General features: G+C 34.9%; 1 protein-coding gene across 1 annotated transcript; it reads right to left on the bottom strand.

The window, feature by feature from the left end:
* Positions 1-16,585: 16,585 nt before the first annotated feature.
* Positions 16,586-18,081, bottom strand: LOC147065546 (uncharacterized). The gene has a single exon (XM_085957178.1). It carries the CDS (start codon positions 17,723-17,725, stop codon positions 16,808-16,810), a length of 918 nt encoding a protein of 305 aa, XP_085813304.1. The 5' UTR covers positions 17,726-18,081; the 3' UTR covers positions 16,586-16,807.
* Positions 18,082-18,123: the final 42 nt, after the last annotated feature.

Here is an 18,123-nt window from a genome sequence, read left to right on the forward strand (position 1 = left end):
CACTCAACTATTCCTAAATACTATTTTCTGTTTTTTGCCTGAAAAAAAAATTACTTATAATATTTTTTTCAATATTATGCTCTGGCATTAAATTTTTCCGCGTAAGTATCTATCTGTCAGTATTTTGTTTATATGCAGAAAACGACCTCTCAACATCCACAGAGGTGATTGGGCAAACTTTAAATAAAAGTGCCTGAGTTGACTTCACTTTTTCTGATAAATCCACAGCTCGGAGATGACATTAAAAATGCAAGTGCATCTAAACTATCTACCTTCCTAACTTAGTTATATTTCGATGAAATAATTAAATTGTTGTTTAATTTAATAAAACACATAAAAACAGATTCAGTTGAAAATGTCCCTCTGAGGTGGACGAAACCGGTCCTAATTTATTGATTAAAAGTGGAATAAGTACTACAAAAAAAAATGCGTTTTATTAAATTAAACAACAATACAATGCAGTTGCACCATGATTTGACAGGTAACATAATAAAAGAAATGAAATAATTAAAAATAAAACTAAAATTATAAATTCAAAAGCTCTAAAATATGCATTAATTTATGAAATATGCATTTATATGCACAATAAAATTTTACTTTTGGATTCTGTGTCTTTCAAAACAGATTTCTGTGCAACTCTCATACCTGTGCATACACCCTAACAAAACATGCACTAGCATATAAATCCAGGCCCTAGTTATAATAATTATATGAAACAGTTTTGTAAGTATGTATATCATGCCGACTCAAGTAGAAAGCCGATACATTCACAACGGCTGGTCCTACCTTTTCCGCCCCTCCCGTTGTCTATGGATGACCTGTCATTGTTCTATAGAGTGCTCATATTGACGCATTTGTCGTGTTCACACAGGGAATGGTTTGATTTGGATAAATGAGTTACATGATAAATAATAATACACTAGCATTAACATACCTTCTACAAATGTAATGCATAGATCAATGCTACATAATTTTTTTAAATCGACGATCGAAAGGACTAGTCTGACTTTGATAGCTGATGAATAACAGGAATGTATATTATTTATAAATAACGCTGATAGTTAATATATTTGATTGGAGAATTTTTTATAATTCAATTTGAAACGAGAAAGGGCGAATCAATATGCCAAGCAATCTGGGATCTGATTTTGACAGCTGAACAGTGGACCACTCGTTGCTCGTGCAAAAAGATATGCTCAGGCTTTATTAATCTAAACAATTGATTTAGAGCAGTGCAACTTACACTGTTGTTGAATGACCAGTATTTTTTTAACGGAATTATTTTCCAAAAAAACATTGCATTTTGATATCAGCAAAAACTTGTCCATGTTTTACAAAATTCCAATGTTTGAAAAAAAAAGATAGCGAGCAATGTATTTATTTCAGATAATATAGAAAAGGTTCCTCCCCCATCCCTAGGTTAACCCATTCATTTCCAAACAAGAATTCCAAGTGTTTCGAATTCATTATATCACCACCGAGGAACGGGAATGTCTCATCTTACAGTAGCTTCTTACGATTTTTTTATGGTGAAGAACATTTTGAATGAAAGAATTATAATTTAATGTGCACATTGAGAAAAGTTAATTAATCTAGTTTGCATTTACTTTTTTACAAATGGTAATAAAATCATATTAAATACTTTGGAAGAAATTACTTTTTTATTCAATGAATAACTTACAAAGTCGGAAACATACCCATTTGAAAAAAACATCCGGAATTCGATGGATGCAGGTTCTCGTTCCTGTCCGGCGCCATATTCTTTTCAACATTTGTTCTGAGGTGTTTCAAAATCAAGTAAATTCTATAAATTGGGTTATTAGTGGATATCTAGGTCTTAGCAGAGACAAAACATTCTTTATATTTGTAGCCTTGATAACTGGTATGACAACCAAAATATCGACCTGTAAAATTTAATATAATTTATTTTGTCCAAAGTAAAATTCGTTTAATAATGTTTGTGTGTCGATGGTTAATCCACAGACATGTGGAGCACAGACTAGAACAATCAGTAAAAAGTCTTGACCATCATATTGGTGTGAAGCGTTTATTTCCAAATTCCAATATGTCCATAAATCAATATTTGTGGGAAATGATCTACTTAGTATAAATTATTCAGTTTAATGCGATTTTTTCTATCATATTTTCAAATCAACAGTAGCCAGTACAATAATTAATTGCAATAAATCGAGTGCTTAAAGTCAGACAACGTTATCTACAAAAAAGTGTTTTTTTTTTTTTAGATAACGTTATTTTACATTTACGGCTACATGATAGTTAAACAACGTTATGTCAATCTTTTCTAATTTCTTATTAAATCGTCAGTAAAATTTAACGCTAATTACATAAGTTACCCTTGTTTTCATATTTTTTTAAAACTATCCCTATAAATGTTAACATCACCATAAGCAAGATAAATGTACAATACACAATAAATTATAAAATATTAACATTAGGTTTTAAATAAACATTTCCCTTGTTAAGTTACAAGAATCTAAAATATCGATTTTTGGCTCTCCTGTAAAGTTGCACTTTTGTAGATAGTGTTGTTTGACACTAAGCCCTCGAAATATAAGTTAATAAAATTGAATATTTTGGCATTTGCATCATTTAGATTAATTTGCTGTACTAAAAGAATTAATAATATTTGTCATTAAGGCTATAATTTCAGTTGAGGCATGGTCTAAAAAGATCGTGGCTAGGCGATGCGCGGATTGTGCAAATGACATGTGCTGAACGAAATATAATTTGTCATAAAAATCCAACATTCGTCCATTTAATGTTATGTTTATTGTTATATTACTAATAATAATAGTATATTCATTGACATGTTTTCTTTTTAAAGTACATAGTAAAGTTTTTTAGTCATCTTTACACGATTTAAGAATATTTTCATCCGACGCCATGACAAAACAAATCGACGTGCGAACACCTCGACAGTCGGTCTCCGATTGGCGACTAGTGAGAAATTTCGTCGCACCTACAGTTAAAAATTATTTGCCATTTCACTGAAGTACGCTCTTAAGGTGACGCATCAGTGAAACGCCAAATAATGTTCAACTGTACGCGACGTACTTGCTTCGCATTCATTGAGAGAACGTGGAGTCGGACGCACGTCACTTTGCTGCGTGATGGCGACGGGCCAATTAATTCTAAAATCGTGTAAAGATGACTAAAAACTTTACACATTTACTTTAAAAAGCAAACATGTCAATGAATATATTATTATTGATACTAATAGAATAATAAACAGAACATAAAATGGACGTATGTTGGATTTATATGAGAAATAATATTTCGTTTGACAGGCGTCATTTTCACCCGCGACCCGCAATCCGCACATCGCCTAGCAACGATCTTTTTAGACCGTGCCTCAACTAATGCATGGCCTTAAGCTTTAAATAATGTTTTTGGCGGGTTTTGATAAATATTGTATAGAATTGCAAAGAATATAATGATTATGTATTTTTTGTTAGATTTGTGACAATATGTGGACTTAACGGTTTTTGGAAATAGACGCCCCCATATGCTTGTTGATTTGGTGATTTACCATTGGTTAATATAATATAGGTCTGCTGACATCTCTATTTACAGACGATATTATTAGGTTAAAAATTTTATTGATCAACCTCTGACCAATGGCTGATAGCCCATGGTTCAGTATTTGAATAGCGTTGGAAAGCATATAAAAATAAGAAGTTTTCTGTGATTATATTATTTCCTATTATGTATGTAGTAAAGCTTGCTTATAAGAAGTAAGTATTTTTGTAGTTTAATGTGGGAAATTCTTACATCAAGGTCGCCAGCCATAGTATATTTTAGTTATAAAATAGAAACACTTTCGGTTTTAGTATTTATACTGAGTTCACAGAGATTAATCAACAATAACAGAGACTACTTTAAACGGTACACGAAAACAGATTAACAAGATAAGATGACTCGCTCGACCAAATAACCAGACGAACTTGCCAAAGGATTAGTTAAGTTCAGGTAGGTATCACATTTGAAAACTAGATACCACACTTATCACTAGAAACGAATCTCGATAGTGTAAGGTGCTTAGTCTCAAAATAGAGGACCTGTATGATCAAAAGGGTCAAAGCTAATCAGACTAAACTGACTGGCTGTGAGAGATATCAATTTCGGAGTTAATATAGAGTTAAATCCTAATCACTTGAGTAGAACGCCCGTGTCGAATAGAAAGTAAAATTGTTGTTACCAGAATTAAATATAAATAAGTGAAGTCTGAAAGAAAGATTATTAGGTGAAAACAGACAGCCGAGATTTACAGTGTATATACTATTTAGTGCATACATACTGCACAAATTAATATATTAATATTAACAGTGAGCAAGAGTGAATAATAAAGATTTTTTTTTAAATTATTGTTGCACGGGAGCAATTAGTTTGCCAAACGTGGTGTAGCGAGGGGTTTCCACACTGTTATTTGTTCACACTGTTACGCGATTTCAAAGTCCGCGTGAAAGGTAAAAATATTAAAATGGATAACACTACTGTGGACGTGAATGAAACCAAAAAAACGAAGCAGAAAAGAAACAATGATGAAGAGGAAGTGATTGGAGAAAAAGAAGAAGAATGGCAGACTGTGACCTCTGGAAAAAAACCCAGAAGAGACTCTGGGGTTGCTTCAAAGAGAAACGAAAACATCGTCATGATAGCGACGGGAAATAAAATACCATTAAAGTTGAAAATAGCGCAGATGCTCCATAAGGCAGGAGTTAAAGTACAGAAACTTTACAACAAAAATTTTAAGACGTACATCCAAGTAGAAGATGAAAAAGAAGCAGATAAAGTGAAACAAGCTGGAGAATTCAAAGATCTCGGTTTTGTAATTAAAGAGAATGACTCCTACTCTTATGGAGTAATAAGAAAAGTCGACATTGATATGGATCTCCAAGAACTGCAAATGGAAATCAAAAGTGATGCAAAAGTGACCAACCTTAGAGGTTGACAAGAAAAAGTGACACAGGAGAGCTTACGAAGACCTCGTCAGTCAGTATTAAATTTGGGGAGAAAATATTGCCGAGAACAATTCACATATATGGCGTCTCGTTTGCTGTAGAACCGTATGTATTCAGGGTAATGCAATGCTACAAATGTTGGCGATATGGGCACATTGCGAACAATTGCGGCAGTAAAGTAGAAACGTGCCCCAAGTGCAGTGAAAACCACAAAACTTGCGAAAAAAATGAGGAAATTACATGCATCATTTGCAAAGGTAACCACGCGGCAAACAGCCAAAAATGCCCAAAGTGGCAAGAAGAAAAGAATTACAAAGAAGCAATGATAAAAATGAACATAACATGTTGAAAATGTTAAGTAACAGCTATGCTGACATATTAAAACAAACAAAATCCTGGGAAGAGATGAAAGTGAAATAATTCTAAAAATAAAGGAAAACAAAAAGAAAGAAGAAGTGGTGGTAGAAGCTTCAGGCTCAACAATAACAGCAACAGGTAGTAGCGTAAAGCCTACAAAAAATAAGAAAAACTCAAAGGGGAAGACAGAGGTTAATGCGATGGGAGAAATTATGAAAGTCTTGCTGAAAGGGGGAGACTGGCAGCAGATCATTAAACAACTAATAATTAAAGCAGTGGACTGGGTATGCAAAAACTTCAAAGAAGGAAATTTAGGAGAAATTCTAGGTGAAGTTCTGCAACAAAATGAATAATCAAAAACAAATTAGGATTTTACAATGGAATGCCAGAAGTATGAAGCAAAAAAAGAATGATATAGAACTTTACTCAACAAGAAAAAAATAACAATAGCATTAATCTCAGAGACTTGGCTGAGGTCTGAATTAGACTATCTGAAATTCAATGATTACACGATGTATCGAAAATACAGAGGGGATGGATACGGAGGAGAGCGATTCTGGTGCATAAAACACTGGCGTCTAAAGATGAAAGAAAGAAAGACGGAAGAGCTAGGCAAAATAATTATAAAGCTATTTAACAGAATAGGAGTGAGGACCTGATCGTCGGATCCACTTCTAGAAGAGAAGAGGCGATATGACAGCAAGTCGCAGTCAAAGCCTCGGTAAAATCACAAAACAAAAAAAACCTACATATTATAGTGCTGTCTAGTCAATGGGCCACGCCATCTATGAGTCTCTTTTCAAAGTTATGCCTGCTATAGTACTAATTAACATAAATGTTTGACAGGACTATAATTTCTTTGTCTGGATTACTTCCGACGTCCTTGGTGACCAGCAATGACACGTGCAGATTTTCTAAATATATTTGCAAATTATTATTTATTACCTACAAAGGTAGGTATCTATTTACTACCCAAACTTTAAATTTATTCACTCGCTCGCGGGTTTTAGAAGTTGTCAGTTGTATATTTAAATGTTTCTGAATTTCCGGTTAAATACTGTTCATTTGTATAATCCTTATGAGATCCCCGGGGTTCCAGCGGCTAGCTCAGGTGTCCATCGAACCCCGGATTCACAAAAAAAGTACGATATATTTGAGGGTGGAATTAAATAAAACCACGTCTGTCTCGTGTAACTTGGTATTCCTTATATTTTACACTTTCTTTACATGTTTAGGTTTTTACAATTAGTTACGCAGGTCCGTATATGTCGGAAAGGGGACGCTTACTAATTTATTTATTTTTTTTAAACTTCGCGTACCCACGCCATTAGTAAAAGGGACTAGTGATTGGCCAAATCTTGATCGCATGATCTTTGATTCGGCGAATCGCGAGCCTGACCCTGGCGCCGGCGCGCGAGGATTTCACGCACAATGCGCGGCAAAATTTATTATATTTGAATACTTATATTTAGTCTTAAAATTATCGCTTTCATCCATCATCATTTATACTTTTTAAATTAAATTAAATTTATCTTAATTACACCTCCGCCCAATATGCGATTTTCACACACCGGACGAAGGCCTTTACTTATGATTAAAAAATACTTACGTGGTTGAGCAAGGAATCAGATTAGATGTTTTATGAAGCCGTTTCTAGAGGTCAGGGTTACGTTTCGACTTATAGCTACTAAATGATTATTTTACACCGGGAGAAGCCCGCCTGTAACAGGGGTGTATCAATTCGCCCCATCTCATCTAATCTGATCTCATCGGCCACCCATCCAATTCCTTGTTCATCCGTTAAGTACATAGCATGATAACAGTTTATAAAAAAAATTCAACTACAATCTAACTATTCTAACAAAAAAAAAAAACAACTAACTTTACGTATTGTTTCTATATTTATTTAAATTACTATTTTCCTGCTCAAAGCAATGCTCCTGAATAAGTCAGAGTTTGATTTATTTTCCTTTCTTATTATCATTTGTCATAATTTATTATTATTTTATTTTTCTCCTGTAATGTCGTGCGTTTATTTTGTTTTCGTAATGTTTTTGTTATTCTTCTCGTTGTTTTATACTAGTCAGCGGAGGGGTCGTGGAGCTATAGTCTTCGACTCTTGGGCTGTCCAGTTTTTTGTATTCCGAGAGGCTACATTTGTAGACGTTTGGCCCTCGTTCGGAATTATTATTTCGTGTTACGTTTTTCTTCTTCTGGTGCAATAGGAGCGTACCTCGTTTGGCGTCGTCTGCCTTTGCAACCAGGGCGTGGTAGTGGCGTTACTATTGAGCCAGGCTCGTTCCGAGCAGCGGATATCTTTCTGTGGAAAGTTTTCCACTGATCTGCTGGTCTCTGGAGTATCACCTCATAGATGGACAGGTACTGTGTCTCCATCTGTTCCTATTACTGCGGGCAAGGCATCGTATAGCGGTACAACGGCCAGGCTCGTTGACGGCGGCACGGCTTTCTCACAGGTACTAGGATGGATTTTCACAATAAGTATCCTTTTCCCTTTCTTTTTTTTATAGATGGTTACACTTCGGAGGTACCTCTTGTTGTTTCACGATATCTTTCAGGCGTCACGTCCCTAGTCTCTCCATGAACCTGCGCGAGAAAGGAGAGTGCGCACTCTCCACACCATCAAGCTTTGGTATCATGAATTTTCGGCTACGCTGCCTTTGGATGCGCTTACTTCGAGAGGTGGCTCCCTTTGTGCTTCCAAATTGTCGTCATCTGTATTTATTCTTTTTCTTTCTTTAGTGATTTATTCGTTCATTAGACTTCCTGTACTTTAAATTTATTCGAATTTACTTTATTAATTACTCCTACCCCATACATTAAATAGCTACTAATTTTATATAAAATCTTCCCATTGTACTTATGGTACTTACTATCACTTTTAATATTTTACCCTAATACCCATAATTATTTTGCAACATTGTATTGACTGTATAAATCACATTGATATTAAAAATTGAAATACTCCACCCTCTCATTATATTTATTTCTGAATCAGTACACTTAAAACTGTGTAATTAACTTTATTTTTAGTGAAACCCATTTTATTTTAAAAAAAAAAAATGTTGTTTCGTTTTACGCACCCGACATCCTATTCCAAAGGCGCGCCGCGCCGATTTGCGGTGCCTCTCACGTTTTATTATTATTATTTTTTTTCATTATTGAAACCCCGTTGAGAAATTTACGGCTTATTGACTCATTTTTTTTTTTTCACAAGCATACAATCTCTACTTTCATCCTCTTATACCTAATTTTAACTTATTATTAAAATTTAACATAACAACTATATACACTTCGTCGAGTGATGCCGTATTATTCCCGTTCCGTTTTCGCTGTGTAAATTTACGATTGGTAATTTGTAAAGAAATAATAGTGACGGTCGTATACTATTTTCCTCGTTTCTCTTTGAATTCAAATTATTAATACGGCGTAACTTTGAAACAGGTTTCGCGCTACTGTAGAATATCCTCTTTCCCGTTTATAAAATTGTTTGCGATTTTCAATGTTAATGTTTTCGAATTCATTCATATTTACTTTATTTGAACGGAAAGAATTGGCGTCACTGAAGCGTTATTTTTAAAACTAGAATGTACATTTTTCGTACTAATGAACTTAAGATTACAAGGCTCAGAAAGTTTGTCCTTAATTAACTTTATATCCGTAATTAGAAGAATTTCCGGATGTTTTATTCGTATAATCTACACATTTCACTTTTAACAGCAACTCGGCGTTCACCCTTGACTCGAGGGTTGGCGACTGGTCCTGCTTCATCTCCTCGTGGTCGAGCCTGCGCCCGCACAGCTTCGATTCATCTCAGCTTGCGCGCCTTTTCAGTCCTCTTGTGAGGCTCCCTGGCCTCGCGTTTCCTTTTTCTCTCCTCACCGAACATCCCGTGGTCGACTAGGATACACGACATGTTAGTGATACCCTAGGAAAATCGGCATTTTGCTCGCCGTTTTTCGTCGCGAGTGGGCCGTGGCCTCTACGAGCCCTCCTCGCTGGATACCGTCGATGATGTGTCTGGTCTCCATAGGTGGGATTTGTGCAGCCATTCGTCGTACTGGAGACGCGCTGGTGCTACGGTCTCCAGCACGACGCTAGGCGCGGTCAGCTCCGTATGTGGACTGTCTTCGAACACCAGAGGGCTCTCCCGGTTTGATGTTGGAGACAGCACTTCTTCTTTGATAAGGGTTACGTCGGAGTCCACTTCTTAGTTAACCATTTCTTGGTTGTTCCGGCTCCTGGATCGTAAACTTTTATTTAGCGTTCGCGGGCGTAAATTTTATTTCGCGGGTTCGGAAGAATCCATGCGATTCTTCGAGCTTCACGTTGCCAAGGCGCCATTGAGATCCCCGGGGTTCCAGCGGCTAGCTCAGGTGTCCATCGAACCCCGGATTCACAAAAAAAAGTACGATATATTTGAGGGTGGAATTAAATAAAACCACGTCTGTCTCGTGTAACTTGGTATTCCTTATATTTTACACTTTCTTTACATGTTTAGGTTTTTACAATTAGTTACGCAGGTCCGTATATGTCGGAAAGGGGACGCTTACTAATTTATTTATTTTTTTTAAACTTCGCGTACCCACGCCATTAGTAAAAGGGACTAGTGTTTGGTCAAATCTTGATCGCATGATCTTTGATTCGGCGAATCACGAGCCTGACCCTGGCGCCGGCGCGCGAGGATTTCACGCACAATGCGCGGCAAAATTTATTATATTTGAATACTTATATTTAGTCTTAAAATTATCGCTTTCATCCATCATCATTTATACTTTTTAAATTAAATTAAATTTATCTTAATTACACCTCCGCCCAATATGCGATTTTCACACACCGGACGAAGGCCTTTACTTATGATTAAAAAATACTTACGTGGTTGAGCAAGGAATCAGATTAGATGTTTTATGAAGCCGTTTCTAGAGGTCAGGGTTACATTTCGACTTATAGCTACTAAATGATTATTTTACACCGGGAGAAGCCCGCCTGTAACAGGGGTGTATTACTTAGTAACCCCAGTCCTAGTAACGATTATTTCATGATGAAAATAATAATTATCTAATACTATTATTATCCTACGAGATTTTGGAAAACGCAGTAATTTCTCATTTAAACGACACTTTATTGGTATTTTTATATCTTCACTTCGATCTGTGTGCAATATGTAGATGAGAAACTTTAATAATCTTTAATAATACTTCTAGACGCGTACGACAAGGCTGCCATTTAGTTCCGCACTGATACATCTCCCCGTTCTACAATGCAACGAATATGTATGCGCGTCAAGTTTATGCTGTCATGAGTTATACACGCTTCGCGACAAAAGGACGAAGCACGACGTTTTACGACCATGTACTCATACACAGGTGCAGTGATACGATTGAAAATTAGCTAGCCAATGTCCACATGGAAATATTTTTTTATAAATTCGACATTAGATATATATACTTTATGTGTTTAATATTTTTGATTGTTCTCTCTTTTATGATATAAAAAATAAATTTATAAAAATCAACGCGTGGGTCAGTGTCTGACCCGCGGGTCATAGGTTCGCCATCCCTGCGCTAGGGGGTAATAGTGAGTTAAGCTTCAATTACATTGTGCTACTTTACGAGCGAAGCTTTTGTTGGCGAATTTAATAGCGGGCGATTCAGCTACTGCGATTATGATGATGACACACAAAACTTTCCATTCGCTGAGAAGCCACAAGCCAGCGACTATTTTGACAGAACGTAGTTCGTTTTTTTACCGGGAGGTTGCTACTGCGCAGACGCAGTAGGCCCACGCCGGCGTTTAGCATGTAAAGTTGACTGGCTTTCAACTTTTCTCGGTAGAGTGTTTACAATCTGCTTGTTAGCTTGTTCGATGATTACACTGGGTGACTTTACAGGCAGATTGTAAATTCGCTAACAAACAGCTCGTAAAGTAGCTCAATGTCATTGACGCTTTTGTCAACTTGACATAGCAATACGCATAATATTGCGTTGATATGGTTTCCCCCAGTATCTTTAATTTTATGTTTTGAGATTACTTGTCTTATTTGCAAGCATATAAATGAGCAAACATCTCATTAATATGGAAAAAATCGGAAATTCTTCATGCGATAAATGATCTCTGCTATAAAAAAGAAATATTTTCTATAGATACTGAATAATGTCTCCGATTTATTTAATATAATCCTACATAATATTTTTATTTCTTTGGCATAATATCCGAAGGCAGAATTTTAATATTTTTGTTGGAGATCTTTGATAAAATAATATTGATTTTTATTAGTATTAAATCTTGTTTTATTTCTTTAATGCAGTACCTATTCAAAACACTCAATTATTTACGTAAATTCTGATTGTTCACATAGGTGTGATGTTCTAAAGTACAAAAATACAGCTCAGACGAACTAAGAATTACATTACGATTAACCTGTTGGCCATACCTGGTCCAGGCAAGTGATGGATTTTAGGACGTTTAGGAGCAGAGGGTTAACTTAGCTATTTCAAAACCTTTTGTGGGTTGCTACACTGTATCCTCCCCTTCTATCTGTATCATTGTCTCTGATAAGTGTTACTTTAACTAAAAATGAAGAAAACTGAGCCGCAGGCGACATTTTTGGTGTAGAGTGTAGACCAGTGGGTCTCATGTGTGGCCACCAACATCATTTTCAGTATTCAATTTAATTAACTGGGCTAACATTAAATATGCATTATTGGAAATGAGTCATGACCAAGTACTTAATAATCATTTTAATACCGTGGTTGAAAAATTTCAATTTCAAAAGTCAATTCAAAGAATTGGCAACAATTGCTTTATTAATATTGTCGATTTTTCCTACTACTGTATACTGTGAAAGATTATTCAGTGTAATGCATTTCATAAAAAACAAATATCGAAGCCAGTTAACAGATGTAAACTTAAAAGCAGCCATGCGGCTCGGATTGGAAAAAAGGAGTAATGAGGAATTTCCATTTGCATTATTTTTAAATAAATAGATATGTACTAAAATCTTCAAATGTCGTTTATTAAATGGACTTGTCTATGAATAAATTGATCCATTTTTTAGTAAATAAAATTCAGCATTAATTTTTTCAATCACAACTAAAGTGAAATTTGGTCAGGCCACCAGACGTTTCCATAGAACTGTCAGTGTCAATTGTGCGGCCACAGTTAAATTTCACGTGAGAACTGGTATAGACAGTTATGATTATATTTTCAAAGAGAAATAGCATCTCCGCTTCACGTTTAAATTTCATCCAACGGTTATTTGTGGTGACATTTTTTCAGTCTAATTGCACAAATAAAGGTCAAATGCATAGCTAAACTTAAGTGCTTATGTGGCCTTAAGCAGCCCTCAACCTCACACTGCCAATATTGGCGACTTGGTAGGTGTGAGAAAATCATGCGATGTGGTCATCAGCGGCGGCTCCTCTAACACCATGCATGTGCGCTGCACTGCTTTTTCCTAAACATCACTCAATGTGCAACAATGCTATTCATAAGTCATCACTCGTTTATCGCAATTTAATCCATGTAAATTTATACCAAAAGTATATACTCAGTAAACAGTCACCGAATTCGTGCGCTCGTCGGAACGCACAAATATGGGATCTTAGTTTGCCGTTCATATTACATTGGGTAATAACAGTTCAAGCCGACACGTGAAAACGATAAATAACTCATTAATACACAAAATTTTATGACCATTAGGGACGCAGCTCAAAAGTTACGCGGAAAAATGTAGCAACTGAGATTTAGTAGGATTGATAAAAAAATAGATTTTATTATTTAAATCTCATATAAATTCATTGAAAATAGGCTGATATTGAATAAAAATTGATTATCAACATAAATATTTTGGATCGATCCTTTATTCCTTCTATATTTGCAAATATTTGAATATAATTTATAAAAAATTAAAATCTAAGTTACCATGTTCTTTCTCATAGTGAGTGAATATGTATAACATGATGTCATATTTTTAACAATGCAGGCATTTTGCTGGAGTTTTATTGCTTTTTGTAGACGAAGAAACTGACGATTTGTCGAGAGTCGAAAAATACGTACCTACCTATTCAAAACAATCGATAGTTTTGTTTTTTTAATATTTTCTTCAAATATTATTTCTTACATACAATTCAGTATGTTTCTGCGGTCGTCGTTATAGTCGGCTTTTTTAGGTGTTTTGTCACGTTATTTCGATAGTTTTGTTCATAAAAATAAATTCATAACAATATATAAGGTGCATTGGGGTAATTCCGATAGGAATTTCTATGAGATGACTAGAGGTTATATATTTCGGTTGATTATTAAAAGTGTTTTATATTTACTGCCATTATTGTTTTACCTCTGTGTACTTAAAGAAAAGATGTATGATTAATATATATTAGATTCTTGAATATATAGTTGGGTTCTTTAAATTGAGAATTTGAAAAATTCAGTCATTTTTTTTTGGCATTGGGGAAATTACGAAATATCTTGGGGTAATTCCGAAATTATTCAAAAGTTGATTTTATTGCACTTTGACCAAAGGTTTACCTTTCTTTTTCGACCGTAATTACTCCTAACACAAAATATCATCAATTTTGTTAATAGTTTCCATAATCCCTAACTTTTGATACTATTAGTTCGGAATTACCCCAAAAAAAGATAGTGGTTCTCAACATTTCAGTTAAGTACATAGGATTATAGGGATTGTGGAACGGCATGGAGCAGAGCAGGTTTATTCCCGGTTGTCACTACCAGTTTTGTTCCCATCGGTGACAAATAATGAGAAAAAATATCCCAATATGACACAAGTACCTACCACCTTAAATCAATAAAATAAAGACGAGGAAAATCAAATAAAAGTGATAATTTTTAAAATTATTTGAGTCTACATTCTTATTTGCCTACCTTGATAGAACAATATTTTTTATAAAGATATCTTTTGTTTACTTACTGCTTTTTGCATAACAAAATAAACTTTCTTCATACCCATACAATTAAATAAGTCAACCTTAAAATGTTAAATCAAAGTCGGAACTTGTCTTTTTAATCATGTTTATCTACTTTTATGGCATAAACTTATAAATTATTCATGCTAGCAAACCTAAAACTAAAATGCGGGCTACACTGTTAAAAAAATATAACAGAATTGCTTAAGACATGGTCTGAAAGCCTCACATATACATAATAATGATCTATTGGTTTGGTACGCAATCAGTCAAAATAAATTCTATCTTTATCATTACATAAGTAATATTCTTTTTCATCAGCACTTTTTTTTGTATGTCTATCTTCTTCACTATTAATTACTCTGGAAAGTTGTCACTATCTTTTCTTATGGTCGTAATAAAGGTTAGCTGCTGCTGTGGTCTCATAGTTTTTAAGAAGTTGATAGAGAAGTATGTTTTCTCATGTTTTATTATTTCTTCTATGAACCCAATATAGTACCTCCATTTCTGATTGAATATCTGACAAGCACTGAATTATTTAATTTGTAATTTTCCTCCTTCTTCTTTCTGAGGGTCTTTTTCTTGAGTTTTGTATACTATATCTTTATTTTTCAGTTTTAGTAGCAGTTGTTCATTTTTGTCTTTTTCTTTTGAGTCTTCTCTAGTTGTTATATTTTTTCCTTTTATAAAAACATCAACGTTGTCTTTGTCATCTCTTTCAATGTGTCTTTTCTCTTCGTTTTTTTTTTGTCTGTTTTATCCGCTTGATTTTATTTACCTTTACTTTTTTTGCCAACACCTTTACTCTTAGTACAGAGAGAATTTGAATCGTTGTTGGCGAGTATCTTTTCGTCAGTTAAACTTTCACCATATTTCACATCTTTTGTTTTTTTGTGACCTTGGTTCTTCCTTGTATATTTTTAAATCATCTTCAGAGTATTTATCCATCAATACTTCAAAATCAAGATAATCTATAATATCAGAATCGCTATATTCGCTCATGATGTCGGATACACTAGTTATACTGTTAAGTGAAGGCTGGCGTTACCGCACTTACCCAGATTATAATAGGATGTGCGATAGCTTCTTATTAGGACGACACTAAATTTACTTACTTTAATATTAATTTAATTAAGTATATTATGTACATCTAAATTAGATATAATTTTAGTTTCTTTACAGATTGAGAATCACTGCCAATTACTATGGAAAAGTTAAGTGGGCTATTGCGGAATGAATATATATCGGAATAGCCCCAAAGGGGTATTTCCGAAAAAAAATTTAAAACACAGCTAGGACGTTGTGTTCCTCCCACAAATTCGTAAAAAACGATAATCTATCGTAAAAGCAATCACTTATTCAAATAACTTACCAGAATTCTGAGATATGTAAGTTGGGGTAATTACGAATCAGCAAAAATGGCGAGAAAAACACTTCTCCGAAAAAACTTGATGGTATGCACGCATTGTTGACACTAGCGACTAGCGACGACTGACGAGGCGAGCACAATGAACATGGTGTCTAGACTAAATGTTGCCAATAGGAAAATATCTCTTCGATTGGTAGAATTTTTGAACTTTCGGAATATACCCATATTCGGAATTACCCCAATGCACCTTATACTTATTGTTTAATCAGGGAAGTGTATGTGTTTTAAAATGATAAATTTTGAATAAAAGATTTATAATACTTAATACTTATAATTATAGTTCAATCAGTGAAGTGTATGTGTTTTAAAATGATGTCGGTAAACGTAGACTTTATCAATAATAATAATAAGTCAGAATAAAAAAAGGATGGTCCGATGACATCTGTGGAAATTGAAAAGTGTTTTTCAACCATTAAAAGAATTAAATCGTCTTTCAGAAATACTTACCATGAATCAGGACTGACTTAACATGTCTACCTGTGTTAAGCATTGAGAAAAAACTTTTACAAACAGTTCAAGACTTGAGAAGTGATTGAGGTGTTCGCTAAACAGAAACAACGCTGAATTGATATGCTTTTTAAATAAGGTAAGAAAATTTTGAGTGCACCCCCAATGAAAGCAATTTTGGAAACCACCGGCCGCCACTGGTGGTCATTATTACATATTATTCTATTCATTAAATTAAAACACAATATGTAGTAAATACTTACTCCACATAATTTAATAATAGTCAGATTTGTTTGCCTCTGCTTCAAAGGGACATTGCCAACTGATATATTATCCTTAAATGTCTTATTTATGGCTTACTTAACATCGACATCTCTGCATTTGGTTATAGGTTTGGAGCGAACAATAAAACAAGGATAAAATGGTTTAAGTGATTTCAAAAGCAAAGATATTTATTATTCATCTAGAGTACATACATTAAAATCACTGTATTGGTTAAAAAATAAATTAGCAATGTAGGTAAAAACTTTACAAAGTGAGGATTGTTAACATTAATCTATGATAGACTCGAGGCCTTCAGTTGGAAATTGTTGAGGTACTGCAATGTTGTATTTGTACAGTTTATGGCACAGTACTCGTCAATAAATTTATGTTTTAATCACACCAAACTTGGCTTTACGTTTTTCTAATTTCTCTTGATTTTCAGCATCCACCATTACCTTGGAGACGGAAGTGCCAAATCGTTCAGCGCGTTTTTTAAGAACATCTAAGGAGGTCGTCGACGTGTATGTGATCCTTTGTGGCGAATTTGTGTTTGTGACAGTGGAGGTATCCGATGTGAAGCGAGCTTTTCTTATTTCTTTAAGAGCAGTCTCGGTTGGCGGCAAGCCGAAACGTTTAGCTCGCATCTCTAACCTCGCTTTAGGATCCAGAGATAGTTTCGTCACTTTAGGCTCTAAATTACTGATAGTCTTATCTTTTGAATCGCTATCTGTCACAGTAGATGAATCATCATTGCTTGAAACAGGGGCAACAATGATTGCTCTGTTCAGTACAATCTTTTTGGCAGGCGTAGAATCATCACTTTTAGTGCTTATCGAACGTTTCAGCGAAGACTGTACGGGGGGGGAGAGATCCTTATCGTCAATCAACGAATCTGCACTTGAGATTTTCGACGGAGACCGTCTCTTCATTATTCTGATGGATTGTGGGGCGCTCACAGTGTTCCCGGACACCGTATCCGGAGAGTCGATCGCGTTTTCTATGAGTGCACTGCCGGATCCCGATACAACGGATTCGTTTGCGATGATATCGTCGTTTATGAGGTCGGCGACGTTCTTGTCTTCGTCGTCGTCGTCCCCGAGGACGCCGTCCAGGTCCAGCTCGTCTGAGTCGAGGGTGTCTTCGGCAAGGCAGTCTTTATTCAGCGCGCTTTGCAGCCTTGACGCGAGTTCACTTTTGTCACCGGCCGTACTCAAGCCTCGCATTTTTAGTTCTTTTTTTAAATCGACTACTTTCATCTTCGTTACATCCGATGACTTCGAAAACACCGTAGAATCTGCCATCGCGTGAATGTATATAATATTATATATAATACGCTCTCAATAGGATACTATCGAAACGAAGGTGTATTTATACATTCATAACAAAAATATTTGCATCGAGGTCGAAACTCGAACTCGAATCACAATTTACAAAACGTCAGTCGAAAAACGCTCTTTATTGCATTTTATTGCCAGACCGTTGTTTAATAGTTTCCGTAAGAGTTTCCCTCTTAACAGTCTTAACAGTACTTAAATTAAATACAACTTTTTCAGATTTTATAATTGATCTTATGATTAATTGACTAATAAAACTATCTACCTGCTCTGTTGAAAATATTGTCTTATTTAATCAAATAAAATCACAGAATGAATGGTATTTCATTGTTGTTTTAATCATAGATTATTATACTTTTTGACAA

Source organism: Rhyacophila brunnea, unplaced genomic scaffold, assembly GCF_057557595.1.
Source record: "Rhyacophila brunnea isolate RB1 unplaced genomic scaffold, BYU_Rbru_1.0 scaffold_6, whole genome shotgun sequence".
NCBI lineage: Eukaryota > Metazoa > Arthropoda > Insecta > Trichoptera > Rhyacophilidae > Rhyacophila > Rhyacophila brunnea.